At 46.1% G+C, this 26,326-nt stretch overlaps 2 protein-coding genes across 7 annotated transcripts in view; both read left to right on the top strand.

Annotated features, from left to right (window-relative positions):
* Positions 1 to 14,502, top strand: part of LOC146268576 (protein bicaudal C homolog 1-B-like) — a 43,187-nt gene extending 28,685 nt beyond the window's left edge. For 2 of the 3 annotated variants that reach the window (XM_084710032.1, XM_084710031.1), the window contains exons 8-21: positions 359 to 610; positions 1,912 to 2,043; positions 2,705 to 2,903; positions 3,655 to 3,810; positions 4,517 to 4,704; positions 5,024 to 5,165; positions 6,123 to 6,276; positions 6,562 to 6,721; positions 7,101 to 7,140; positions 7,659 to 7,813; positions 8,248 to 8,419; positions 8,899 to 9,062; positions 9,941 to 10,040; positions 11,464 to 14,502. In XM_084710032.1, the coding sequence (XP_084566158.1) occupies positions 359 to 610; positions 1,912 to 2,043; positions 2,705 to 2,903; positions 3,655 to 3,810; positions 4,517 to 4,704; positions 5,024 to 5,165; positions 6,123 to 6,276; positions 6,562 to 6,721; positions 7,101 to 7,140; positions 7,659 to 7,813; positions 8,248 to 8,419; positions 8,899 to 9,062; positions 9,941 to 10,040; positions 11,464 to 11,591 (2,142 nt within the window). In that variant the 3' untranslated portion in view covers positions 11,592 to 14,502. The remainder of the gene's footprint in view (positions 1 to 358; positions 611 to 1,911; positions 2,044 to 2,704; positions 2,904 to 3,654; positions 3,811 to 4,516; positions 4,705 to 5,023; positions 5,166 to 6,122; positions 6,277 to 6,561; positions 6,722 to 7,100; positions 7,141 to 7,658; positions 7,814 to 8,247; positions 8,420 to 8,898; positions 9,063 to 9,940; positions 10,041 to 11,463) is intronic. The other variant, XM_084710033.1, reaches the window with a different exon arrangement.
* Positions 14,503 to 18,311: 3,809 nt separating this feature from the next.
* Positions 18,312 to 26,326, top strand: part of LOC146268575 (phytanoyl-CoA hydroxylase-interacting protein-like) — a 13,177-nt gene continuing 5,162 nt past the window's right edge. The window contains exons 1-2 of one of the 4 annotated variants that reach the window (XM_084708831.1): positions 22,872 to 23,303; positions 25,737 to 25,880. In XM_084708831.1, the coding sequence (XP_084564957.1) occupies positions 25,829 to 25,880 (52 nt within the window). In that variant the 5' untranslated portion in view covers positions 22,872 to 23,303; positions 25,737 to 25,828. Of the gene's footprint in view, positions 18,800 to 22,871; positions 23,304 to 23,720; positions 23,808 to 25,736; positions 25,881 to 26,326 lie in introns of those variants that run through there. The other 3 variants (XM_084708834.1, XM_084708830.1, XM_084708833.1) reach the window with 3 other exon arrangements.

The following is a 26,326-nucleotide window of genomic DNA, read 5'->3' as shown; positions in this document are numbered from 1 at the left end:
AAAAAGACTGTATATCTTAGTGTAACTGACTGAATGATTGTGCCTGGATTGTACAGGAACTGGCAGTGCTATTGGCAGGATAGTTTCAACAGTTGGTCGATGTTAATATAATGGAAGAATGTATCCTTTTGAACAGCTTATTTAAATCTGTGAACCATTGTCTCCCCCCACCCCCCACCGTTGCGGTAACGGTCACTTGAAAAATGGATTAACCTCAATGATAAAAAACCTGTATAAATATATGTTGTATTTGAAAACATGAAATAAATAAATAATTGAAGGTAAAACTTGTTTTGATTCAATCGACTGGTTGTGGGCGTGTGGTGTGACGGCCCACCGTGTGTCCGTCTTCCTCCAGAGAGGCACGGCCGTCCTGCTGGAGCACCTGACAGGCGGCCTGGCCGGGGCCATGTCCGTCTCCACCCACCTGGACATCGCCCCCCAGCACCACCTCTTCATGATGGGCCGCAACGGCAGCAACATCAAACACATCACCCAACGCACCGGCGCCCAGGTCCAATTCCCCGACCCCAACAGCCCCCAGAAGAAGTCCACCGTCTACATCCAGGGCACCATCGAGTCAGTCTGCTCCGCACGACAGCACCTCATGGTAGGGGGGACACTTCAGCGCGCTGCAGCAAACTAAAATGGCTGAGCGGTTAGGGAGTCGGGCTATTCATCAGAAGGTTGTTGGTTCAGTTCCCGGCCATGCAAAATGATGTTCTGTCCTTGGGCAAGGTACTTCACCCTACTCGGGGAAAATGTCCCTGTACTTACGGTAGGTCGCTCTGGATAAGAGCGTCTGCTAAATGTAAACCACCGCTCTAGAACCCAGAGGACAGAACTAAATGGGGCCGAAACACTGTAGCTTGTTATAGAGCATAGAAGAGGAAATGAGGGAAATGAGTGTATTGTGGTGGTGATTGGGGAAGGCTGTCTGATGGTTTTGGTACTGGACATCTTGAACATTCCATGTGTTTGTGCTTGTGACCTTCCTTGGCTGTTGGGCTGGCCAGGGTGAGACTCACTGACCGTGAAAACACTGTAACAAACCAAAAAAGACCAAACTGTCATTTAATTCTTGATCTATAAGCGTCTCTTTCACTGCTGTGTCCCTAACAAGGACTAGATGATTAGGACTGGTGTTTGGCCTCGTTGCATAAAGTATGATTTTTGTTTAGTCGGTGTTGTTTGGGCCATTCTTGTATCGCTGCCCTTGACCAAGGCCACTTTCTTGGAATTGTTGAGGGAAATAATCATCTACGTGGGTTATAAATACCAGTCATGTAATTGCTTTCTTCGCCTAGCCATGTAAAGCGAAGTGATTCTTCTCTCGCAGTGTGACGCAGCTGGACTAGTCTGCGGGCGGCACAGAGATATTTAGAAAACGCCAAAGTCATTTGGGTAAACATGACTTGTCGGTGTGGAAGTGGGACACACAAGAAGTGACCAGAGGAGACAGGCAGGCAGGGCAGAGACACAGCGATGACTCTCACACATCCCTGTTTAGCTCGTCTCTCAGACTGTAAATTAGAAACTCTAAAGCAATGCTTGTCAGAACCAGCCTGCACCAAGACTCTAAGCTAATTACAGACACAATGGTAGCCCTGTCCATCACCCCCGCTGAAAATAAAGTTGCTAAACGCTTGTTTGTGTGGGGGTGCTTTTGTGTAACCAAGCGAGACAGCTGGATTTGCAGCCACAATCGTTGACCAATCAGTGTCTTGAGGAACGGCAGCCATAGGCAAGGTTGAAGTCAGCCCATGATAGACAGATGGTTCACCCAATCGCCTGCCAAGTATTTTGAGAACGTTTTCCAAAGACAACTTCCCAAATGGTGTACTGTGTGTGTTTCAGTCCACATCCGTGTGTTTCAGGACGTGTGTGTGTGTGTGTGTGTGAATCCCACAGGGTTGCCTGCCCCTGGTGCTGATGTTTGACATCAAAGAGGACATCGAGGTGGAGGCCCAGTACACCACGGCTCTGATGGAGCAGCTGGATGTCTTCATCAGCATCAAGCCCAAACCCAAACAACCCAGCAAGGTGAGGCCTCAGACCTGCTCCATCCTCCTGGCTCTCTGGCTGCGTTCTCCAGCTGTTTGCCCGGCTTCCTGCCTCAGGGCTCACTGGCACAGTGAGAGTAGGGAGGAAGGGGTGGGGGTAGTGGCAGGGTAAACAGTGCCTAACCCAAACCCCTGTGCTTTGATGATGTGTCAGGCCACAACCCAGAGCGCCGGTCCAAACACGGCTCCTGGCCGCTCCATGGAGGGAGGGAGGGAGGGAGGGAGGGAGGGAGGGAGGGAGGGAGGGAGGGAGGGAGGGAGGGAGGGAGGGAGGGAGGGAGGGAGGGAGGGAGGGAGGGAGGGAGGGAGGGAGGGAGGGAGGGAGGGAGGGAGGGAGGGAGGGAGGGAGGGAGGGAGGGAGGGAGGGAGGGAGGGAGGGATCGTGACTGGACTCCATTTGGCAGGGTTGGCCTCTTGGCTAGTGGTTGATCCGGCAAAAGATTTCTGTTTGTGCGGTTTTAATTTGACGTTATTTAGTAAGAGCTGTTTATGGTAATAATGCTGGAGACTTGTGTATAATTGTGTCAAAGCATGGAAAGGTTTATCAAATACAAAAATCTGTATTTGAATAGGAATGGTTCAATGATTTCTACATCTAAACTGGTGACCTTGTACTGCCATGCATTGTACCCCTTCCCCAGTCTGTGATCGTGAAGAGCGTGGAGAGGAACGCGGTCAACATGTACGAGGCCAGAAGGTTCCTCCTGGGTCTGGAGAACCCCGGCGGTTCTTCCACCTCCTCGTTCTCGCCTGCGGCCGTGTCCCACACCAATGCTCCCTCCCCCTCCCTCATCGGCCTGGATATCCTGGCTTCAGCTGGACTGGGGCTGAGCAGTCTGGGTAATGGAGTTTTTTGTTTTTATTTGATGTTTTTTGGGGCCTGGTTCAAAAACAACTCCAAGCCTCTACTTTAGTTCTAGTTAGTAAGTTTCTTTCGGGCACGACCGCTATCTGTCAGTATGCCCTCTCAGAGGAAGACAGATCGGACACATCGGAGGTCCTTCTCAGGACAAACATCTCATTCTGTACTTGTGGTACTGGGGAAGTCCTTTAATTGGACCAGAAAAACCCCTTCAACCATATCATTTGAAGTCAGTGACCCCTATGAATCATGGGAGAAGTAGTTGTGGATGTGTAGGAGTTGTACGCATGGCTGCAACGCCGACCACAGTGACAGGGTCGCTCAGACAGCCTCATCCTGGATCCGGTGGACCCAGAGGCTCAAGGGTAAGATATGGACGTCCACTTCCCTTCAGGAATGACCACATCCCCTCCCTTGTCCAGATTACAGCCCTCCCTGCCAGAGGAAGCCATCCTTATTTCTGTCAAAACGAGCCTTGCTGCAAACCTCAGACCTGTTTCTCCCCGCTTGTTCATGCGCTCGGGTGGAAACAGAGCAGCTCATGTAAAGTGTTTACAGACTCAAGTGATGTGGGAGATCTGGAAGGATTTTTGTCGTTGCTGCAAGCCCAAATTCCTTTTCTTTTCTGTGTTTGTGTGGTTGCTTGTATGGATGTGCATTTTCTCTGCGTTTATGCTCGTCTCTGTGTCTTTGTTTGTGTGTGTGTGTGTGTGTGTTTCTGTATTCCAGGTCTTCTGGGGGCGTCCGTGCCCCACTCCCTCAGCAGTTCCCCGCTCCCCAACTCTGTCCTCAACAGCCTGAACTCCTCCAGGAGCGCCCTGCAGAGCCCCAGCGCCCCCTCTCCCTCGCCCTCCCTCTGGGCCAGCTCACTGTCCGCCTCCCAAGGTCAGTCGCCCCAGCGCCCCCTCTCCCTTGCCCTCCCTCTGGGCCAGCTCACTGTCCGCCTCCCAAGGTCAGTCGCCCCAGCGCCCCCTCTCCCTCGCCCTCCCTCTGGGCCAGCTCACTGTCCGCCTCCCAAGGTCAGTCGCCCCAGCGCCCCCTCTCCCTTGCTCTCCCTCTGGGCCAGCTCACTGTCCGCCTCCCAAGGTCAGTCGCCCCAGCGCCCCCTCTCCCTTGCCCTCCCTCTGGGCCAGCTCACTGTCCACCTCCCAAGGTCAGTCGCCCCAGCGCCCCAGCGCCCCCTCTCCCTCGCCCTCCCTCTGGGCCAGCTCACTGTCCGCCTCCCAAGGTCAGTCGCCCCAGCGCCCCCTCTCCCTTGCCCTCCCTCTGGGCCAGCTCACTGTCCGCCTCCCAAGGTCAGTCGCCCCTCCGCCGTCTGCGGGGCGGGTTGGAGAGGGAGTCACAACCTGATTCATGAACTGACAGACACCCCTGTGGCTTTTAGCCCCGTGACTTTCATTCACAGATGGAAGAGGTAGATGGACTTGGAGTGTAGAAACGGTAACATGAGGCGTGTCATAGGACAGGGTGATGAGTTAGTCGTTCATCCGAGAGGAAAAGGTTAATAGTTCATCTGTAGGAAGCCACAGGAAGCTACATGTTATTCATGTAGGTTAATCCAGGTTTTTGAACACCTTGTCTCCCGCCCCAGCTTTCTCCTCTTCTCTGCTGATGCACCCTGCCGCCCAGTCCACCCTCAGCAGCATCCTGATGTCCGGGGTGCAGGGCTACAACCACAACACCCCCTCCCCTCCGCCAGGCCTGGCCCCCATCGACCAGCAGAGCAACGGGGCCCCTGACTGCACCAAGGGCCCCTGCACCCTCAATGGGCACGTGAAGGTGTGTGAACGTCCATAGAGACGTAGATGCATGACACACACACACACACTCACCATACACACACACATGCACACACACATAGATACTGTACACGAAGACATACTGGCTCAAACACGTTTAAAACACTTTTTTGTATTTATTTTTATTTAACCTGATCGGTCAGTTGAGAACAAATTCTCATTCATAATGACAACCTGGAAATACATTTGAATGATCTGTATTGCATTGCACATGAATGCAGTCTCTTTTTGTTTGTGTTTGTGTGTGTGTGTGTGTGTGTGTGTGAGTGTGAACAAGACCCTAACGTGTGTGTTTCCAGCACCCCAGCTCAGTGTATGGGAGGATATCCAGTGCGTCGCGGGCAGACACAGGCCTAAACCCAAACCAGTGTGACTCAGTCCAGGAGGCCAGTGGCCACAACCCCTCAGAGCCCATGTCCAGCAAGTCCAACCAAGACGAAGGTACACACACACACACACACGCTGATTATACTGTTAGGAAATGTCTTCCACATGTAGTCATTGGATGACATAAAGGTTTATGGAATTTGTTGATGTCACACACTGGAAAACGTGGTGTCTCTTTCCTTACTAGAACACTGTAGTCTAATAAAGTCCAATCCAGCTCACTCTGACCAGGCTAACAGCCGTGCAGCCGTGAGGTTTGGCGGCGGAAGGATATTTCAGTGGTACAGAACCTCTCATACCAGTGCAAAGGTTAGCGGCGGAAGGATATTCAGAAGCGAGACAAACGCGTCGTACATGGCTGCTCCTCCACAGTCTCTCACGCGTCTCGCTTTCGCCGTGTTTTCAGAGCTGGTCTCCCCCCCCGCGCGGAAAGTCACTGCATGGCTTCCTCCCCCTGGCCCCCTCCTCCTGGAGCCTAGAGCCTGTTTGAACCAACTCGGTTCTCATGGAGCAGGGAGGGCCTTGGGGGGGAAACAGTCATCACTTTAACAGACCGGAGACCTTCATTAGGATGACTGACATCATATTATTTTACACTGGAGAGACCCACCCAACTCTCTCTATTTTTTCCTTTTTTATTTTTTCTTACTTAGACGTGCGCACGTACCTCCGGTTGAGCAGGCTGTATTACTGGCTAAATAAATAAGAAGAACAGAATGATCTGTTACATAGCATTGTGTACACGCCGTCTTGAGAAGTGAGGCACACTGTTCCAGGGACCTAGAATGAAAACGGAACAGCAACTACTTTGCCGTAACATCACTTGTGGGTTTGTCATAACATGGCGCGGTTCCTCAAGGTGAATAATTGTCTGCATTTGTCCTCGAATGATAAAAGGTATGTCATGGTTAGAAAGACACAATGAGACCGTGGATGGGTACACAGACAAGAGAGAGGGAAAAACGGTCTGACAAACAGCATTGTTGCCGTGTTCTCTGCTCACTCTGCCAGACTCTGACACTTTTGTTGAAGTGGGCATGCCCAGGAGCCCGTCTCACTCAGCCAATGGGAACGAGCTGAAGCAGATGCTGGCTTCCTGTAAGACGTCGTCAGGGAAACGGCAGGCGGTGGAGCTTCTGCAGGGGACCAAGAACTCCCATCTCCAGTACGTGTGTCTGCACTCACACACACACACACACACAGCCACATGGGGGAGCCGCTAGCCCCCACAGAGAGCAAGATACTTTTGTACACTCTCCAGAGTGTTCTTTCGAAACATTTGGGGCATTTGATGCAACACACTATATTAAAATTAAAATGTCATGAATGTCATGTAATGCATTTGCATGTAAAATAACTGTGCGAAAGGGATGGTTCTCACTCTAATCAGAGAGTGCATATCAGTAGGCGTCCTGGTGTGTTACGTCCTGGTCTTTGTCTTTGTCTCCAGCTCAGACCGGCTGTTGTCGGAGGCGGAGTGCAGTTCCTCAGATGGGGGCGTGGCTGATAAGCGAGCCCCGGGCAGCGAGAGGGCGGCCGAGCGAGCAGCGCTGCAGAGCGAGAGAGAGAGGAACCGCCTGACCCCTCAGGCTGCCTTTGCCAGCATGCAGGTACCACACCATGAGGGTCCACACTCAGCACACGCTGCCATCCACAGCCGGGTGGACGTGCTGCTCACAGAACGCATTAGTAGTATGAAAATACATATGAGTATGAGTATATATATATATATAAAGTATGTTATTTAATTGTAACTTGTTTAGATGCATGCTCTTATGGTTCTTCCCTTTGGCACTTATTTGGTTTTCACAATGTAGGCTTCATGTTTTGGCTGCTCGCAATGTTTGGGGCTATCTCGTTGTTATGATCAGTGACCTATGCACTTTAGTAAAGCTCTCTCTTGGAAGTCACTTTGGATAAATGTGTGTGTCTTCTTTTGTGTCTGTGTTCTGGTGTCAAAGTGAATCTGGATCTTTCCTTCTCTTCTAGGCGTTTGACTATGAACAGAAAAAACTGTTAGCAACCAAAGGTACGTACCACTCTGTGGAAGCACCTTGGCTCCTCCAGGAACTAACAGGATTGGACAGTAGTGTGATGCTCAGTGTTTCTGCTTGCTTAGCCATAATAGAGAAGCAACATAGCTGTTCCAGCAACTAGCTGGGGTGTACAGTAGTGTATGTGTGTGGTGTACAGTAGTGTATGTGTGTGGTGTACAGTAGTGTGTGTGTGTGGTAGGTCATGTTGTGTGTGTGTGTGCGTAGCCATGTTGTGTGTGTGTGTGGTGTACAGTAGTGTATGTGTGTGGTGTACAGTACTGTGTGTGTGGTAGGTCATGTTGTGTGTGTGTGTGCGTAGCCATGTTGTGTGTGTGTGTGTGGTGTACAATAGTGTATGTGTGTGGTGTACAGTAGTGTATGTGTGTGGTGTACAGTAGTGTATGTGTGTGGTGTACAGTAGTGTATGTGTGTGGTGTACAGTAGTGTATGTGTGTGGTGTACAATAGTGTGTGTGTGTGGTAGGTCATGTTGTGTGTGTGTGTGTGTGTAGCCATGTTGAAGAAGCCGGTGGTGACGGAGGTGCGGACCCCCACCAACACGTGGAGCGGTCTGGGGTTCTCCAAGTCCATGCCTGCAGAGACCATCAAGGAGCTCCGCAGGGCCAACCACGTTCCTTACAAGCCCTCCATGAGCACCACCTTCGAGGTAGACCCCCCCCCCCCCCCACACACCTACTGGACACACTGCCCTCCACCCAGTCGACATGGAAACGACCTACCTTCACAAACGCAGCCATTACAGCATTGCTGCTTGTACTCCTAGCATTACCAAAAACCATCACACATTTGATTTTCGTATCACAGATAATGGCCGTGTTTCCCAGATTTGTTAAGGAGCTCTTAACGCTAAGAGCTTCTTAAGAACGTTCGAAAAGCGCTCTAGAACGCTCTTAGAACATTCTTAAGAAGCTCTTAGCGTTAAGAGCTTCTTAACAAATCTGGGAAACACGGCCAATATGACTGGAAAATGCCTAGAATATGACGTAGAATAATATGACTTTTATGATCTACAACTTAAAGATGGGTTGGATGGGAGTGGTGAGGTGACGTGAACAGGATGCTTTCCCGCTCTTTCCCCAGGGCTGTCCCTTGTCCCTGTCTCGCTCCAACAGTCGCGAGTGCATCGGCAACGGCAGCGACTCAGACAATTGGCGGGAACGGAACGGAGGCGGCGTGGGCGTGGGCGGGCTGCCCGGACACCCAGAATTCCCTGCTCCCGTCGGCAGCCCCAAGAGGAAGCAGAACAAGTCTGGTGAGACGTGACGACGACCTCACATTCTGTCTCCTCACGCTGACCCAAATAGACAAGTTAGGCCCTGTTTTGGTGCAGGCCGGCTCAACACACCAGATCAGAAAGTTCACGTGTGATGATGAATTACCCTCTCCTCCCTGCTCCACCGTGACCTTTCACCTTTTGTTGAGTGAACGCTTAGGACTGCTGTCAACCCTGATCAGCATATATGCTGTGAAAAGCCTCTTAATTCAAGACGCGTGTGTGTGTGTCTGCCGGTGGAGAGCAGGGTTGAAGTGCTCCGACACACCTGCTCTAGCTCACTAGATAGTTCCCATCTTTTCCACATCCATAAAACATCTGAAAGGTTACAATGCTCTCCAGCTCCAGGAACGCAAGTCTTTCCTGTTGCCTCAGGTCGGATGAAACGAACGAAAGGCGTAGCTACCGTACAGCCACAGTGTGTGACGTTGACATTCCTCCCCGTGTGCTTGTGGCAGCTGCAGAGCTCTACCTCAGCAGCAGTAACTACATGGACTGCGTGTCTTCGCTCAGTGGCAGCAACGGCTGCAGTCTCAACTCGTCGTTCAAAGGCTCTGAGCTGCCGGAGCTGTTCAGCAAGCTGGGCCTGGGGAAGTACACGGACGTGTTCCAGCAACAGGAGGTCAGCGAGCTGGCTAGCACGCTCCCCACACACACACACACACACAGACAGAGACACTCACAAACACAGACGCACAGACACACACATATTTAAATTTACGCATTTACGCTTTTATCCAAAGCGACTTCCAAGAGAGAGATTTACAAAAGAGCATAGGTTACTGATCATATCAACGAGGTAGTCCTAAACACTGCAAGCAGCCAAAACATGAAGCATACATTGTGAAAAACTAAACAAGTGCCAAAGGGAAGACCCATAAGAGCATGCAGTTAAACAAGTTACAAATTAAAACAACATGAACCCCAAAAAGTGCACGACTGTACCTGTAGAAGAACAATCAACAGTAAGATATTTCACAGCGAGTTCAAGAGTTAACTTTGTTATAACTAACCTACAAGAGCTACATACACACACACACAGACGCACACACACACAGACGCACACACACAGACGCACACACACAGACGCACACACACAGACGCACACACACAGACGCACACACACAGACGCACACACACATAGAAGATGCAGGGAGAAGTAGAACGTCATCTTCCTACAGAAAGATGTCTGTTAAGAGTCAGCATGTTGACACACAAACACACACCAGGTGGGAGGCTAACGTCTTTCCAAACCAAGAGCTCGGTTTACAGTCCGCATGCTGAAACGTGCACTCACACAGTTTTACAAGCCTGAAGGACTGGACATGGGCAAGGTTTAACTACGACGCCCATGCCTGTTTCTGAGGGTTTCTACTCAACAAATCCCTGTTCACTTCAGAAAAGGGATGAGCTCACTTCCTGTTTCTCCAGAGGGTTCTTCATAGCGTGTGTGTGCACCTGGTGTGCAGTGATGTTGACCGCGGATGTTGTCTCTTCCAGATTGACCTGCAGACGTTCCTCAGCCTGACCGACCAGGACCTGAAGGAACTGGGCATCACCACGTTCGGAGCCCGCCGGAAAATGCTGCTTGCCATCTCAGGTAGAGGCTGTCATCGTGTCAGGATGTCCCTATTCCCCCCCCACCTCCCCTCATCTACACCTCTCCTCATCCCCCTCCTTCCTCACCCCCCCCACCTTCCCCTCTCCTCATCCACACTTCACCTCTCCTCACCCTCATCCACGCCTCTCCTCATCAGACTGACACTGCAGTGCCGAGTTGATAACAGTGGAATCTCTTAATATGGCTTTCATTAAATCCATTATTATGTCTAGTCCAGGCTGCTTGCCTGAGTGGCTGCATGTCTGACAGCCAGCCGACAGCTTCTGTCAAAACACAAACTGAGGAGTGAGCTGTGCTGCAGTCAGACGGACGCCCAGCTTTAAAAGCCCTTCATGACTCCTTCATGCAGTCTGGCTCCTGTCTTTGACCTCAGACTCCCAGTGGGGCACCAGAGCTGTTATGGAATGTTTAGCATTTTACACCAGCAGACTTTTCAGAGTAAACGGAGCATAAAATTGACTACTGCACAGAATGTCATACTTGTATAACATGGCGTAGACCCCATGTAAGAGGGGGGGGGGGGGGGGGCTGACCAGTGTTGTGTGAAGGAGGGAGACGGCTCAAGGCCAGTTCCAGTGCAGCTCTTTGGAGCCAAGTCTAGATCAACGATAATCTCAGCTGAAGGACATGAAGGCTTCAATACAGGACCACCCTCTCTCTCCCTTCCTGCTCTTCCTTACTCTCTCTCCCTGCTCTGCCCTCTCTCTCTCTCCCTCCCTGCTCTGCCCCCTCTCTCTCTCTCCCTGCTCTGCCCCCTCTCTCTCTCTCCCTGCTCTGCCCCCGCTCTCTCCCTCCCTGCTCTGCCCCTTCTCCCTCCCTGCCTGCTCTGCCCCCTCTCCCTCTCTGCTCTGCGTCCGCTCTCTGCTTCCTCTCTCTCCCTCCCTCGTCCTTGACCCCTCACCCATCTCTCTTAAACTGAGGAGACAACGGTCTCCTTCCAGGTAATAACTGTGACTGCCAGGTCCACTTCCTGTTTCTATGCCAATAAAAAGTGTTGGCTGGAACCGCCTGTCTCAAACTATCAGGCTGAAAGCTTTGTCTGGCAGGCATAGCAGATAAAGCCATCACATGAATTACTCTGAGATGCATTTTTATTGGAAGCATTGTGTCCGAGTATTTGGGTGATATGCCATATAAATGCAGGGATTACAAAGAGGCTGTGTTACAGCAGCCCGCTCTCTGTTAGTGAAGTCAATGTTAATCAAGTCAAAGAAATGTTAATAAACGTTTTGGACAGTTTTCCTTTCATTCGGGGGGCATCCATTATAGTTTTGAATAGTTAGTATTGGGCATTACAGGTTTTAATATTTTCCAAGGAAAAGTAAGGAATAAGATAATTGTATATTTGTACGTTTGATTTCTTTTACTGGTTTGTTGAAACAGTGTCATGTTGTGTTTACAGAACTGAATAAGAACAGGCGGAAGCTGTTTGAACCCCCCACCAGGTCCTCCTTCCTGGAAGGGGGCGCTAGCGGTCGTCTGGCTCGGCAGTTTCACGCTGACATGGCCAGCGTTAGCGGCCGGTGGTAGGCTTCCAGGGACACCCCCGGTACTCTCCGTGATGGGCCCCAAGACGAGGCCTCCTTCTGGGCGTCTGACTTCCACTCTGCAGCCTCTCTGGGTGCTCGGCGGATGGTGCCTGATCTTAGAATGTTTAACTGTGTTTTGTATCCAAAATAAGCCATAGTTTACCCAAAAGTGTCATTAGGAAATAAGGGATGTCTCAGAGATTTATGAAGTTCAGTCTTACTCCGTGTGGTTCCTAGAATTAGAACATATGTGTGGCATTTACACATGACGGCTATTGTGTTAGTCATAAAGGTTCCTGTCAAGTATTTTGTACAGTATTTGTTGAAGTGAATAGGTGGAATGATCCCAATCACATACATTGATACCATCTACTTGCATAGTATGCTGTTGTATCAATTACATGCACTTTACCCATTCTAGACTTTTACCTGTGAAAGCCAGATTCCTCAAATTGGAATTGATTTTGCAGTTTGTATTGACTCGAATCACAGATGTATTTGTACCAAGCCAATTGTTAGCACTTATTGCAAAGGAGTAGGAATAAGGTAATAACGTTTTAAGTGCCAAAGTGACTTCAACTCAACACCAGAGGAATGACCTTTAACCCTTCTTGATGTTTCTGTAGATTTACTGATCAGTATTTGCAACCAGTCACCTGCTGTGGTTGGCTTGCAATCTGTCACACATATTTTACAAAGCCCCAACAGTATTGTATATTCATTTATTGATTATTTTATCATCATTGTACGAAGGGGGGGGGGTTACGGTAAATGGTTTACATGTATTATGTTGTGTTTTCCATTTTATACCTTTATAAGTTTCCGAGATTCGTACTTCATTTCTTTGTTGTTTTTTTATGGAAATGTTTTCACCTTGTTAAATGCATTTGTGGAGCTTTGTGGCTGTGCCATTAGACCAAAGTGGAAAGCAAGAGAGAGACAGAAGTAGAGATACTCTGTCTGTACCTAACAGTAGGTCTCTTTCTCTCTGAATATGACAGTTGGTAGTTTTCTGTGGTTTTCTAAGTGTGTCTAGTTATCTGTCTGTGGGTTGTTAGTTTGCCTCTGCATGTCTCTGTGTATGGAATCCATTCAGCAGACACGCCTCTTCTTTGGGGATCTGTGCTTTTCTCACACGTTTCAATGACTGACTGTATTAAGAGCAATTAACGGAGCTAGTCAGTCGACTAATGAAGAACGGTCAAACCCACTACTATTCCTCACGGTCTGCTGTCAGAGAGGTACTTTAATACAAAGGTCAAAACTGTAACTCCACTGACATGACGACCTCAGTTGAAGGGGCAGGACACTGTCCCTCTAACGCTCCATGGTAGAGAACATCTCCTAGCATGGACTCATTGTTTTGCACACAAATCAATGAAAGCAATAATAATCACCTAACAAACTCCCGCTTTAAATCACGTCAGGCAGAGAAATACCAAATAGAACTTGTGCAATCAGGTATGTGGAGATGTTGTTCAACCATTTGATGCAGAAACAGGATCATGTGTGCAGAGCGATGGTGCTCATGATGTGGATGTTGAGAAACTCCCCACGCTTCATTTGTAATAATTTAGGATGACTCTTACGATGTGGTTTTGGATGAGCCCTTTAACTAAAAAATACATCCAAATTTTGTGGGATTAAGCACTTAATTTAACCATAACATCTTCTATGATGGTTCTGTGATGGTCTGATCATATATACATATATATATAGTTTATATATATATATATAGTTTATATATATATATATAGTTTATATATATAGTTTAGGTATAACAAGACTATTAGATTGCCATAAAATGTTTGTCGTGCCAAAATGTAAGACTATCTACTGACGACAAAGAATAGTAGCAGTCTAGGTGCATATCAGGGGCGTTTTCACAATGACAAGAAACTGCATGAAACTGACTGCATCCAACTCCTGTCGCAGTCGTTAAGTAATCAGGAACAGCAGACAGTCGGTTGGAGTCTCAGAAGAAGAATCTAGAATTCTAATCACGCACGGCGAGATGGTCTTGCATGGTGCGTTCTCTGTTGAAGCATCATGGCCTCTAGCAAGCTGAACCTTTTTTATTTTCAAAGCGTTCTTTATGCAGTTACCGTGTTAGTATTGCTGTTCAATCCTGACAAGGTTGCCATTGTCAAGTAGCAGTGTTTTTTGGTCATTTTGTATTACATTAACTACAAAAAGGGATTGAGAAGACCAAGAAGTAGAATAGAGGACTGATCAATTTCACTCATTATGGTACCAAACTGAGCCCTGATTCAAGTGTCAGTGCTGTTAACTTGCACTCAACAGGTGTATTTGTTATCACTCAGCTGAAGTCTTCTCTAAGGGAAATTTTGATTTAAACTGTCAAGTTAATGGTGTTCAGAATTATTGATGTGTTTTATGTGGTCTAATGAAAGGACTTGTTTGCATTCAACGTTTACCAGGAGCCTGTCCACAAACCTCTCTACAGTATGGCTACGCAATGATGTCTTTCACGTTTATGTTGTACTCATGTTCTATCCAAAGGTTTGAAAGGGTCTATTTTGTACTGTGTTCAATAAAATGGTACATTTATAATGAATGTAAACCACTAAGGAATACCATATGTTCTTACTAAGTTTTTTGCAAAGGCTTCATTGTTGAACAGCAATGTGTATGGTTGTATAAAACATTTGTTTTTGTGTTAGATAGAAAGGTACAGTTTTACATGACAAGGTCAATCCCAGCCTTTTTGGAGAAACACGTCATTGTTTTGTACGATGGCTTCTGTTGACCCAGCTGTTAGTCATTGTGTTAGCTTTGTCACTACATCTGTCAATACACAGATACCAATAGAGCATTGTTGTCAAAGTAACAAAAAATACAAAAACCTTTCTTATTGTTATTGCAATAAATTTAACAAGTATGTGGACTGATGTTCTTGTTTTGTTTTGCTTTGCAGAGCAGTCGTGACTTTCCTTATATTGAATTATAAATTTAAGGTCTTCCATGTGTAGATGCCACTTCAGAAGCCGGCAAAATCTTAGACTGCATGCCAGAGTGGGTTTAAGAATGCAGTCAAAATATGTTTCCGTCAACAAGGAAGTGTCTGTGATCTATATTCTACCATAATCTGACAGTGTAATCCAACTCTTGTATCATGTGCCAATCCCCCCTCACTGGGCTGCTTCACACATTATCTGATGTCTCCTTGAGTGTTGTGGCTGTTTGAATCCCTGTTTGAATCCCCTTTGGGTGGCAGTGTTGAAACTGCTGCACTCTCAATATGAAGCTGTGATCAAATATGTAGAGGTCGTGAAATTGCAAACATAAACAGATTGCTGGAACACTCCCTCTACATCTGCGACGAGCTCTAAGACACAAACTCACACACACCCTGAGTCAAACACTACTGTATGAGTGTGTGTTTGTATACCATTGCAGTTACACAGAAGCAGAGGACTGACCTTAGAAATGTGAGATGGCCTGTCCACTAAGAAGGGGAAGGGGCCGAGGAAGAGTTATGGACATTCCAATTTCACAAAATAGTTCATTGCACTGGTGTTGCAATTAGCACTACAGCATTCATTAATTATTACTGGCATTATTAACACACATATTTGATCATAATCTCTTGGCATTAATCCTCGTCCTGAGACACTGAAACTTGATTCACTCTAAGCTCAGCAACAAATCTCCTGTGTGCATACATGCGTTTTATCCTTGGCAAGACTTAACTATTGCAGTATCTCTCTGGGATGAAGGCTCTATCCTTTTTCATCTTTTCTCCTCAAGCTTTCATTTTCCATCTCTTGACCGTTGTTATTTCACCGTCCTCTTTGTCTCTGTTTCTCAACGTAATCCCCTCTCCCTGTATCTCTCCCTGTATCTCTCCCTGCCCCCCTCTCCCTGTATCTCTCCCTGCCCCCCTCTCCCTGTATCTCTCCCTGTATCTATCCCTGCCCCCTCCTCTCCATCTGTCACCCCTGTTCCATGTGGACTCACAGTACGTGCAACAGAGTGAACGATTCGAGGGAACGGCCAATGCGCTGCGTGACAGGCGGGCGCGCGCACACACACACATCCAGTCCCTCTGAGCTGTGAGTGAGTTAGTATCGTTCCTCAGCCGTGAGAGGAGGGGGGGGGAGGGTCCGGACAGACACATGCAGCGGAGACTGGCCTCCTTCCCTTGGTTCCTGCAGCGGTCTGTGATGTTAACCCAGGGTGACTCCCCCTGGGGAGGGCCTGCCTGGGGGGGGGGGGGGTAGGAAGGAGGGAGGGAAGCAAGATCGCTCATCTTCTTCCTCCCCTTGCACAAGAGGAGCATAGCAAGTAGGAAGGAAGAAACGGGGAAAAGGAATACGAGAGAACAGCATTTTAAATGCAGCATGTGTTACATTTGGTCAATGTTGAAGAAGACTCACTAGGTGTCTATATGAAAGGGCTACTTTCAGTGCCCAGTTCCAGTGTTTACAAGTCTGAGGACTGTGATGGCTTATCCGTATGATCACTACATTAGACTGTACTGTGAACACAGGGACTGTGAAGTAGATGCTAACTTAATCAGAGGAATGCTAATCAAAGAACTTCAATTACAGAATAAGGGGAGGGGGGGGGGGGGATACATGAGTCATCCGTCTGGTCTCCCTGACCTACATCTGTACTATGTGAGCAAATACTGCACTGATCTCCACGGGAAAAGCCCCCTAACTTTCAGTGAGGTACCAATAGATAGTATATTGGTAGGTTAATACACATACTCTAGGGCTTAGTGATACATATGTATTTATTCTATCTTAACATCATAAGTATAAACAAGCATACAGTACTCACATCTATTTTAATATACAGTATCATGTGTCAAATATCTGCTGCACAGAATATAGTGAGTTGTTTGATAAATGAGTAGGCTGGCCCACTGTTGGGTTGATTGTATGACTGATCATGCTTGGCATCTCACAAATACGTCTCTATGTGGGTAATGCAATTAACACAAACAAGGGCTTCCTGTGTAATAAGCAATCTTTCCTGACAGAACATTTCATCTCTAACAGGGTGCACTGCACTGGCCTGCTAATAAATGTAAATAACTGGGCAGAATATAGTCGAAACCTCATCAAGGTGGGAGTAATGCTGTATTTGAAAGCTGTGGTGATAATAAGCTTAGGGCTGTTTAATTCACCCACATCCCCCACTCAATCCTCAATATAAATGCGCACAAGACTGTAGACTAAATGGTCCGTCCTTCAAATATTGAGTCACTAGTCACAAGTCACCATAGATTCACTTAGCGTAAATATTGCTCATAATTTGGGATCAATATATATGGCTACTTAGCCTACCTTTAAGGCATGACCTGACTTAATCTTTTGAGAAATGAAATGTGTGCATCTTACATGTCATTGTACGTGTGTGAATGCATATGCGTGCGAGAGAGAGAGAGAGAGAGAGAGAGAGAGAGAGAGAGAGCGGTGGGGGAGGGAGGGAGGGAGGGAGGGACGGAGAGAGGGAGGGAGGGAGGGATGGGGGAGACAGAGAGAGAGAGAGAGAGAGAGAGAGAGAGAGAGAGAGAGAGAGAGAGAGAGGGAGGGAGGGAGGGAGGGAGGGAGGGAGGGAGGGAGGGAGGGAGGGAGGGAGGGAGGGAGAGAGAGAGAGAGAGAGAGAGAGAGAGAGAGAGAGAGAGAGAGAGAGAGAGAGAAATGTTTGGGGTTTCCTCCTGCATTTCCAAGTGTATCGATCACATTTACGCAACACTTCCTGCCGCTGCCTCCTCAGCAGGATGACTCAGGAGTCTCACTGGCGCAGCCGCAGAGACGAGCAGAGACAGGAGCCTGGCAAGCTACTGACACCAAGTAGCGCCAAAATGGCCAAATGGAAAGTGACATTTTGTCATCCTAATGTGTATATGGCACCCCAGTGTGGTATTAGGAAACAGGCCACATCCATAGCTGTGGATAAAGAGAGCGCTTTGCTTTCTGAATGTGTCTGGAATGGAATAAGTTGTTTTAAACACACTTTGTTTTTGTTTTTATAAACCACAGTGTCAGATTAGTTTAGTCTCTTAAAGATGATAGGCTACCAGATTGGTGTTTGTCTTGTTTAGGAATGACCTTTACACTTCACTGCGACTGGAACTGCAGTCTTGTGGAGCTCAGTGGACAGGGCGTGTGATCCTGTCACTGAGACTGACTGATAGTCTGGGTGTGGGAGGAGATAATTAGACGACTGACACACACACACACACATGCTGTGTGCACACTAACATACACAGTGAGGGAAGCATTATTTAAAGGTCAGTAACTGCTTATCAATCACATTGAGACAGTTTAATTAATGCATTCATAATTTAGCCATTAATAAATACTGAATGTGTCCTATGTGACAATATATTCATTAGCGTTTAAATTAAACAAAATCTAATGAAAAGGACCATGGCTAAAGGCCAGTGACAGTGAATTGGCAGCGAATGTATGGAACACATTATTCTTGTCATGTGGAGAGGTCGTTGTCATCTAATTCATGAAGTCACATGCACCTGCGCTCCCTGGCTGGTATAGCTGCAGACGCGGCCATAAGTCCATATAAGGAGATGTATGGACCCTCTTGTGTGACGTTACAAAACGCGAAATAAAGAATGTCTGTAGCCTACTGTAGGTTTACACTCATATTCACACCAGGAGGGGAGCACCCTGGTAATCTGGTTACATAAGAGGCCATTTAATTTGCAGTGCCCCCGCGCAGCTAATCCCTTATTCCTGTGTGCCTGTCCCGCGACGGAAACAACACTTGTGGCTTTCACGGTATGCGCTTTTACAACCCAATAGTAAGACGTGTACAGGATAGTAAAACCTCTACATTAACAAGTCGAAACCTCACTATATTATCTACCCTTTTTGCCTCTCACGTTCCAGCGTCAATTTAACGATGTGCCTTGCGTTAGTGACGATTTGCTGACGCGCCTTTAGCCGCACCACCCTTGAGAGAGGAGCTACGAGGGAGCAAAAGGGGCTGGTAACCGGGCACTGTTTCTCTTTCTTTCCTATCGAACGTGAGAGGAGGCGAGTCCTGCGGCAAAACGAGCGAAATTTCACCGGCACCGGGAGAAGCATCCAGGCTTTGTAGTGGAGATGGAGGTTCCAAGCTTGGCACACAACATAACGAGCCCAATGAGTCCGTGCGAGGGCATGTTAAAGAACCTCAGTTTGGACGCCATACAATTATGCGAGAGAGATGGTAAGTAACACAAATTCAGAATGTAATACTGTCATGCAATGTATGGGCGTTTTATGGTTCAAAAATCTAATTATTTTGCCTGTGAGCAAAATAATAATGTTCGTTGATTATAATGAGATCTGAACAACCTTGTTGATAGCAAGCTCCACCACTGCCAAGATAACCTCCAATTAAGAAATACTTCTCCCTTATATTGTGATAAAAACGCAAAACTGGAAGCTGTTTTACAGGTCCTCTCTCTTTAGATGGAGTGGTGCGCCGGTGCGTGCGCGGAATAGATAAGGGCGTCAATGCACATTATCTTTCTCAAAAGAAAAATGTGCTTGTTTCAGTGGTTGACATTTGAGCAAAAAAAAAAAATGTGTACATAGAAACAGTACTAGAGGAACATGGTCTTGAATGCAGTCGTAGTATCTGTGCGCCGGAGTGGCGTGCAGGTGGGTTTTCATCTTTTCAGCACCATGGACACGGACCAGGACTGCCATCAGTGAAAACCCGAATTTAGGCTTTGCTCGTTCCAGGACAAGGAGACTGAAAGTTTCAAATGAAATTCACACATGGTCGGAAAGCTTTGAAACAACAGATTGCCACATGGCGGTGGAGAGACTCTGATTGTATAGTTCGACAAAATATCCTATAGATTTTTACAGTAAAGGCCATGCGTTTGTGAGGCGTAAATTCCAGACAAATAAATACCATGTATCAGTGCCTTTTGCAGACGGCAACGGAAAATGTCCATACTCAGCAGGATATCATATAGCAAATATGTAAGTCTGAGACCTGTTCATTGCATGACACAGTCTGACTGGCGGTAATATACCTAGTTCTGTTCGTCATGAGTAGCATTTCCATGACAAATTCAGAAGCCTTTATGGTGCATATGTATACCACTAATCATAGCCTACCCCGTAAGTACAGACCCCCAGTTAAGGTAAATGTAGGCCGAGACAAGTAGATACATTTAACATCACTGTTTATTTTATTTTTAGAGAATACAAGTGCTCCTTCAATTTCAGCGCTTCAAATCATCGTTCACAAAGCTTCATTTTATTGGTACACAGGGTGTTTGTGTGCTGTATTCATGTGTTGATATTCAGCGGTCTTCATGAAGGGACACAAGCAGTTTATTTGACCACAGTGAGGCCCTTGCAGCCTATATACCACTGGTTAATTTCCTAAATTGCCATTAGCGCAGGCCCAAATGTAATTTGGAGATGCAGTTCATATCCTAATAGGCCTCAGGTCTGATTTCAAAGCTGTAATTTTAATAGTGGTATAGGCTGCAACTGGGGCTGGACTTAATTGAAGTTGCTGTGTATGGCAGCTCTGTCAGAGGTTTACTACAGGGATTTCTCTGCAGCAACATAACAAGCAGTCTTCTGTTTGTCAGACGAGTAAGTGTAAATAGTGGTTCAGTGTCCTTGAGATACCTCAGCACTGTTGATATGACAACATGGAAGGACTATCACAGAAACAGGAGGAACAGGCCTGAGTGAACGAGTTTCTCTAGTCAAGTCCAAGGGCAAGGTTGGCTGGAGTCTGAGGGATAGTTCATCGCGACAGATGTGTTCCAAACTACCTCAGCAGTAGTCATTTGAGACAGTTATCATCCTGTCTCAAAGTACTTCAAATCCATTTAACTACCCAGTAAACTGTTTACCCAAGACAGTAGTGTCATCAAATATAATCTTTTTTGCTTCAGCATTAGATCTCTCATGTGAATATCCCTCTGTTCAGCCCATAGCTGTTGATAGACTCTTAATGCCATCACAATCCCAATAAACCGTGCAAACACAAGCTTGAATAACACATAGGGTGGGATCATATGCATATATCAGGTTTACATTTTAAAATGATATGTTTTATAAACTAACTCATCTTACTTTTGTCAGAGATAAGTTGTCACTGGCAGTTTTAGTGTATCTTATGTTCTCTTATTTAGGATGAGCTCATTTGTCACTCTTCTAGAGAAAACATCTAGGGACTATGCCTTTACATGTTCTGACAAACATCCACATATAATACTGCATGCTGTATTTTAATACCACTGACTTAACAAAATAATGCTTAAAATCTAGAGGAACAGCTTGTAAGACTAAAGACTTTACCAATGTGTTGGATGTGATACAGAGTGTTCTTGTTTTAACCAGATCTCTATTCAATTTGAACAAAATAGTTTAAATCATCCCAAGTTCTTGTAAGTCATTGCATGCAAGCTGGAAGTGACACATGGAACATGCAGGGGTTAGACTTATGTCCTGTGTCCATTATGTATTTGAGATGCTTTAATGGATGGGTGTCATTAATGTAACCAAGCACTGTGTGTGCGTGTGTTTGTGTGTGGACAAGAGATGGAAAATAGAAAAAGAGACTCATCTACAAAAAATACAACCAGTAGTAAAAAGAACCTGCAGTTACTGAACTTCATCTCCCACAGTAAATCTTCCACATTAAAACAAATGAGAAAGAATTAACAAAAAATAGATGCAACTGATGCAAACAGACAGTGCCTTGACCACTGAAATACCATACACTTCTGATCCTGAATTGGCTGCTGTACTTTATATGCAATGTCTGCTAAGTGAATGCAATTTTACTTTGAGCCTTTAGTGCTGTGTGACAAATACAGTTTATACCAGATTTGGTATGCAAATCTGAATCCAGAGATTATTTCTGTGACATCATGGCTGACTAAGGGTAGGCCATATTTCCTGTGGGCGGACTCGCCCTGCACGTGCCTGGCAAGAGATATTATCAATACGATGACTAATGTCCACCAAATGGGACCATTTTCCAACAGTTCTTTGGGATTTAAGCCACAACCTTATTGGGTTTTTGCTAGAAACAGAAATATTAAGCATCAAGTTAGTCTGTAGTATATGAAATGTATTGTTTGAATTATGGTTTATGAAGCCTGCAAATAGATTGTGTGTGTTTTAGGGGAAACAGTCCCTTGAGACCTTGTTAGAAATAAGTGTAACTATCATTTCAAATGGGCAAAATGATGTAAGCCTGCTGTGTGAGATGCTGTGTAGGTAACATTACCACCAAGGGAAAACTAAACAAAAGCTGTTGAGGGATTTTACATTAATTTCCCAACTCCATTGAAAAATGCAAATTAAATGTTAATGTGACACAATGACTCACCACTTTTTTTTTTTTTTTTACAAGAACGAGCGCTCTTATCTTATTTTCTCAAGAGGCCTTTTCAGATTTAATTAATTTGCAAGAACAGATGGTTACATTTAGAACAGACCCTGTTCCATGTTATTTTGTGTTTCTATGAATCCTTCGCCTCCGAATCAACTAGTCATTGCTTTCCTCTCTTTGTGGTTATTTTATAGTCTCTTTGTTACTTGATAATCCTCCTGATGTGCTTGCAGTCATGTGTAAGACACAGTTACTATATGTGGCAGACTGGCCGTATGTCTTTGTGTATCTGACACTTAAGTATTTTTTGCTCAGACAGCATCAGAGCAAAAAACTCAGGCTGCCAGAAGCCATTTTCAAAGTTTTTGTTGTTATTGTCTCAGTACCTTGCACATGATGGGCATCCTCTTCCTAGTTGAAACACAGTCTGGATACTGCAATGTAGATTCAATGGTAGTCAGCCCCTTACCATGTTAATATTCCCATTGGGAAATTTGGCTCTGTGCTAAACACACTGCACCTGTGAGTTAGCTGCAAATCTGCTGGCGGCTGACATTCATAACCACAGCTCTATATATCATCTTCAGTTCACACAGCTACAGTACCACGTGAGGGCTGGTTGTCATGACAAAGTATGATTTCTTGAGCACTCACATTTCTGTCAAATGTAATCAAGCATTTAAGACGGTGCTGTAGCCTAGATTCGGATGCTTCATGAATTAAAATTGACCGTATGTTTTTTATTTTTGTGCTTTACATTTTTCTTGTGTGTGTGTGTGTGTGGGGGGGGGGGGGCATTACATTAATACTAAAATTGCCGTGATTAATCTTAATAAAGCTCATAAACAACTGATCTAAAGAACCTGCCATTCCCAGGAGGAATACCCCCCCCCCCAATCAACAGTCCAGACATTCTGCATGAACGGACAGATTAAAAAAGTGTAGGACGTTAGAGCCAACGACTATCTAGCTTTCCGGTATAGTCTCGCTAAACGGCCCTGTAGCTAGGTTAAATTGACCATTTAAAAACTCGTAGGGTTACAGTACTGTATCGCTACTGTAGACATAGGTCGAAGCTAATTTGGCGGAGCAGTCTGAGTTTGACTTACTGTACGGTAATGTCTGCCCCGGATAGACAGATTTCAGGATAGCTCACTTCTATGTAGGCAGCTAGCTAAAGATAGATAAATCGCAAACTCCACTAAGCAAGGTAGCTGGTAGTCTAACCAAAAATAAACGGATTAACCCATCTGCGTTCAAATATGTCCGTCTGTTGAAAGAGTGGGCTTTGATACCTGCTTGTCTGCCTGTCTTGTCTACAGTACAGTCTGGAAGAAGCGTTGTCCATATCGAGGTAATATATCCAGTATAGATCGGTTAAACTCACTCCTCAGGTAGTAGCTATACGGCCATCCGCGCCAGCTAATAGCTAACTAGTTTTTCGGTGGCGTACAGTAGCTGGCTGTTTTCGCGCGGGAAATGGCGGGTTTCAACCCCGAGTACGGGCGACCGTCAGCCGAGTGTACATCCGACAGGTGCGAGGCCAAGTCGGTTACAGTAGCTTACAATAAATCTATATTTTTGCATAGAAGGTGCAATTGGTTACTGTAAATCATAATTTACAAAACCCGTGCAGTTTCTCCGTAGCAAACGAACAAGGCAACTTTTAGCTGGCAATGTTTAGCTTTGACCTCGGTTGTACTGTGTAGATAGCGAGTTTAGCTGGTAGGCAGGCCAGTAGATGCCTAATCACTCTCTTCTACCTGGTTAGAGAGCAACTTGGGTCATTCAGAAAGGGTCCCCAGGAGAACACTGTGCTGCTGATGAGAGAATGCTAGTCTGCAAGACCCCTTATTAAGTATGATATGCTTTTATTTTTCCTTCACTGTTTGACCTCCCTCCTCCGTTCAGTCTCTCTCCAGAGAGAAGCCCAGACTGGAAGGAGCCATATATGTTATGCAGGGGAGAGAGCATGAACGCTTTTTTAAATAGAAGTCATTGATGGTTAACAGTCCAATAGATTATGAGGTCAAAAACTACTGCCAAATTGTGGATTATAGGATAACAACCAATGATGATCATTATTATTAATTGGACTATGTAAGTAATGTGTGTGTGTGTGTGTGGGGGGGGGGGGGGCATATGGCTGAGCGGTTAGGGAATTGGGCTACCAATCAGAAGGTTGCCGGTTCCTGGCCGTGCCAAATGACCTTGTGTCCTTGGGCAAGGCACTTCACCCTACTTGCCTAGGGGGAATGTCCCTGTATTTACTGTAAGTCGCTCTGGATAAGAGCGTCTGCTAAATGACTAAAATGTCTATAGTATAACACATACGTATCCTGAAAATCTATATCTTGTGGCAGCTTCTTCTATTTGTATACCGGAGATGATTTCCTTTCCCAAATAACACCACCAATCTGTGTCTTAATAGTAGTGTGTGTGTTGGGAAAACATTAATTGCATTAGTGGGGCTTACCTTTTCTGAATGTGTCCGTGTAATGGTTACACTAACAGGTTAATTAGTGTAAACAGATAAGGAGTTAACTTTGCCTTCTTGCAGTGTGATGTGTGCTGTTGGATTGCTTCTGTGTGGGTTAACTTTGAGGAGCTTCTGGGCTTTTAGATTCCATCCGGCCTGCAGCGTTCTAATCTGAAGATCACCTTCAGGGTTGGGTGTAGCTCAGTGGTTAGAGTACTTGACTGCAGATCACAAGGTTCCAACCTCCCTGGTCTGTTAAATACATGATGACATTATTATCTTGGTTACCGTGGAGTTGGTTGACCACTAGGCCACAATACAATTTAGAATCGTGGACAATCGGGCAATTGAGAAATGTATGTATTTTCTCATAGCAATATAGCCAAGGGTTTAAGAAGTGGATTCAGGGTGTGTGTGGTCCAGAGATCTACCTAACACTGGACACTCCTCCAGTGTTTCACTGGCCTCAATGTCAGAACAGTAATGTAGCTCTTTAGTCCAAGCTATGCTATGCTAGTAGGTTCATTAGATTTATTCCAATGAAGCCCAATCCATTCAGTGATCAGCTTAGCCTGTGTGGGGGAGAAAAGGAGACCGCTGTGAGGTGAGGTAAAGATTACTATTCCTGCTTATCAGCTAACTAGTCATTAGGACAAATGTAGGTTGGTTGACTGAACAAGAGAAAACAATACATCTGAGTTGTGTTTCCTATGGTCAATATATTCCAGGGTATTTTCTCATGACTACAAATACCATAACCGCTTTAGGTCTTGTTTAGTAAATAATCCCCTTGTGAATGGACAACCGGACACCACATCAGAGTTTTCACCCATGAACCGTTGAGCTTCGAGAAACAACCGCACCATGTTGAATGGAATCCCTCAATTGTCACCCAGGCTCTCAAGCTCATGTTAGGCGATGATCGTTCCATGGTCTGGTGCTTGTCCCATTGTCCCCTCAGTGCTGTCTTCACAGCCCGGAATTCCACATTATTCTGTCCAGAGATTGTAGTTGGAGCTCACACAGAAAACACATTGTTGCCATGCCAAGTGCGTGCTTTATAGTGTTGTAGAGTCTATATTCAACTCTGGAACTACAAAGCCCCTTATTCAGACGGTTGTTTTGGTGCGTTTCTCTGTGCATGGATTGTGTTGAGCAGCAGTGCTGCATTAAGAATGCATGAACTGACTGCTTTTAAGAAATACACATACTATTCACAAAAGCAAGGACATATTTTGGACTAACCAGTTGATGTGCAGTTTGTGAGGTCTAAAACAGAGAAATCTAGGCTCTCCTTTTCGTCCTCAGTTGAATCTGGTCATGAGAGAAACTGAAATCAAGCTCTGTGGAAAAATACCTTTCCGACAATAATCGGTGCTTGAAATATTTAATGCCGGCCTATGGGAGCCAGCAAAGCCGAAGGAGAATTCGAATTTGTCGCCATGGCAACAGGTACTGTACACACGAGGCAGGGCGGCCAACTTCTCTCTCCCTGCTCGGGGGCAGGCGCTGCAACATGGAGCACGCAGAGTGACGTCTGGGGTCTGTGTGTGTGTCTGTGTATCTGTGTGTGTGTCTGTGTATCTGTGTGTGTCTGTGTATCTGTGTGTGTCTGTGTGTGTGTATCTGTGTGTGTGTCTGTGTGTGTGTATCTGTGTGTGTATCTGTGTGTGTATGTGTGTGTGTCTGTGTGTATGTGTCTGTGTGTATCTGTGTGTGTCTGTGTGTGTGTGTATCTGTGTGTGTCTGTGTGTGTGTGTATCTGTGTGTGTCTGTGTGTGTGTCTGTGTGTGTGTATCTGTGTGTGTGTCTGTGTGTGTGTATCTGTGTGTGTGTCTGTGTGTGTGTCTGTGTGTGTGTATCTGTGTGTGTGTCTGTGTGTGTGTGGCCTCGCCAAA

Source organism: Hypomesus nipponensis, chromosome 11 (assembly GCF_054491055.1).
Source record: "Hypomesus nipponensis isolate SF chromosome 11, ASM5449105v1, whole genome shotgun sequence".
Lineage (NCBI taxonomy): Eukaryota > Metazoa > Chordata > Actinopteri > Osmeriformes > Osmeridae > Hypomesus > Hypomesus nipponensis.
The sequence above is the reverse complement of the archived record's forward strand: the minus strand, read 5'-3'. Positions and strand labels throughout refer to the sequence as shown.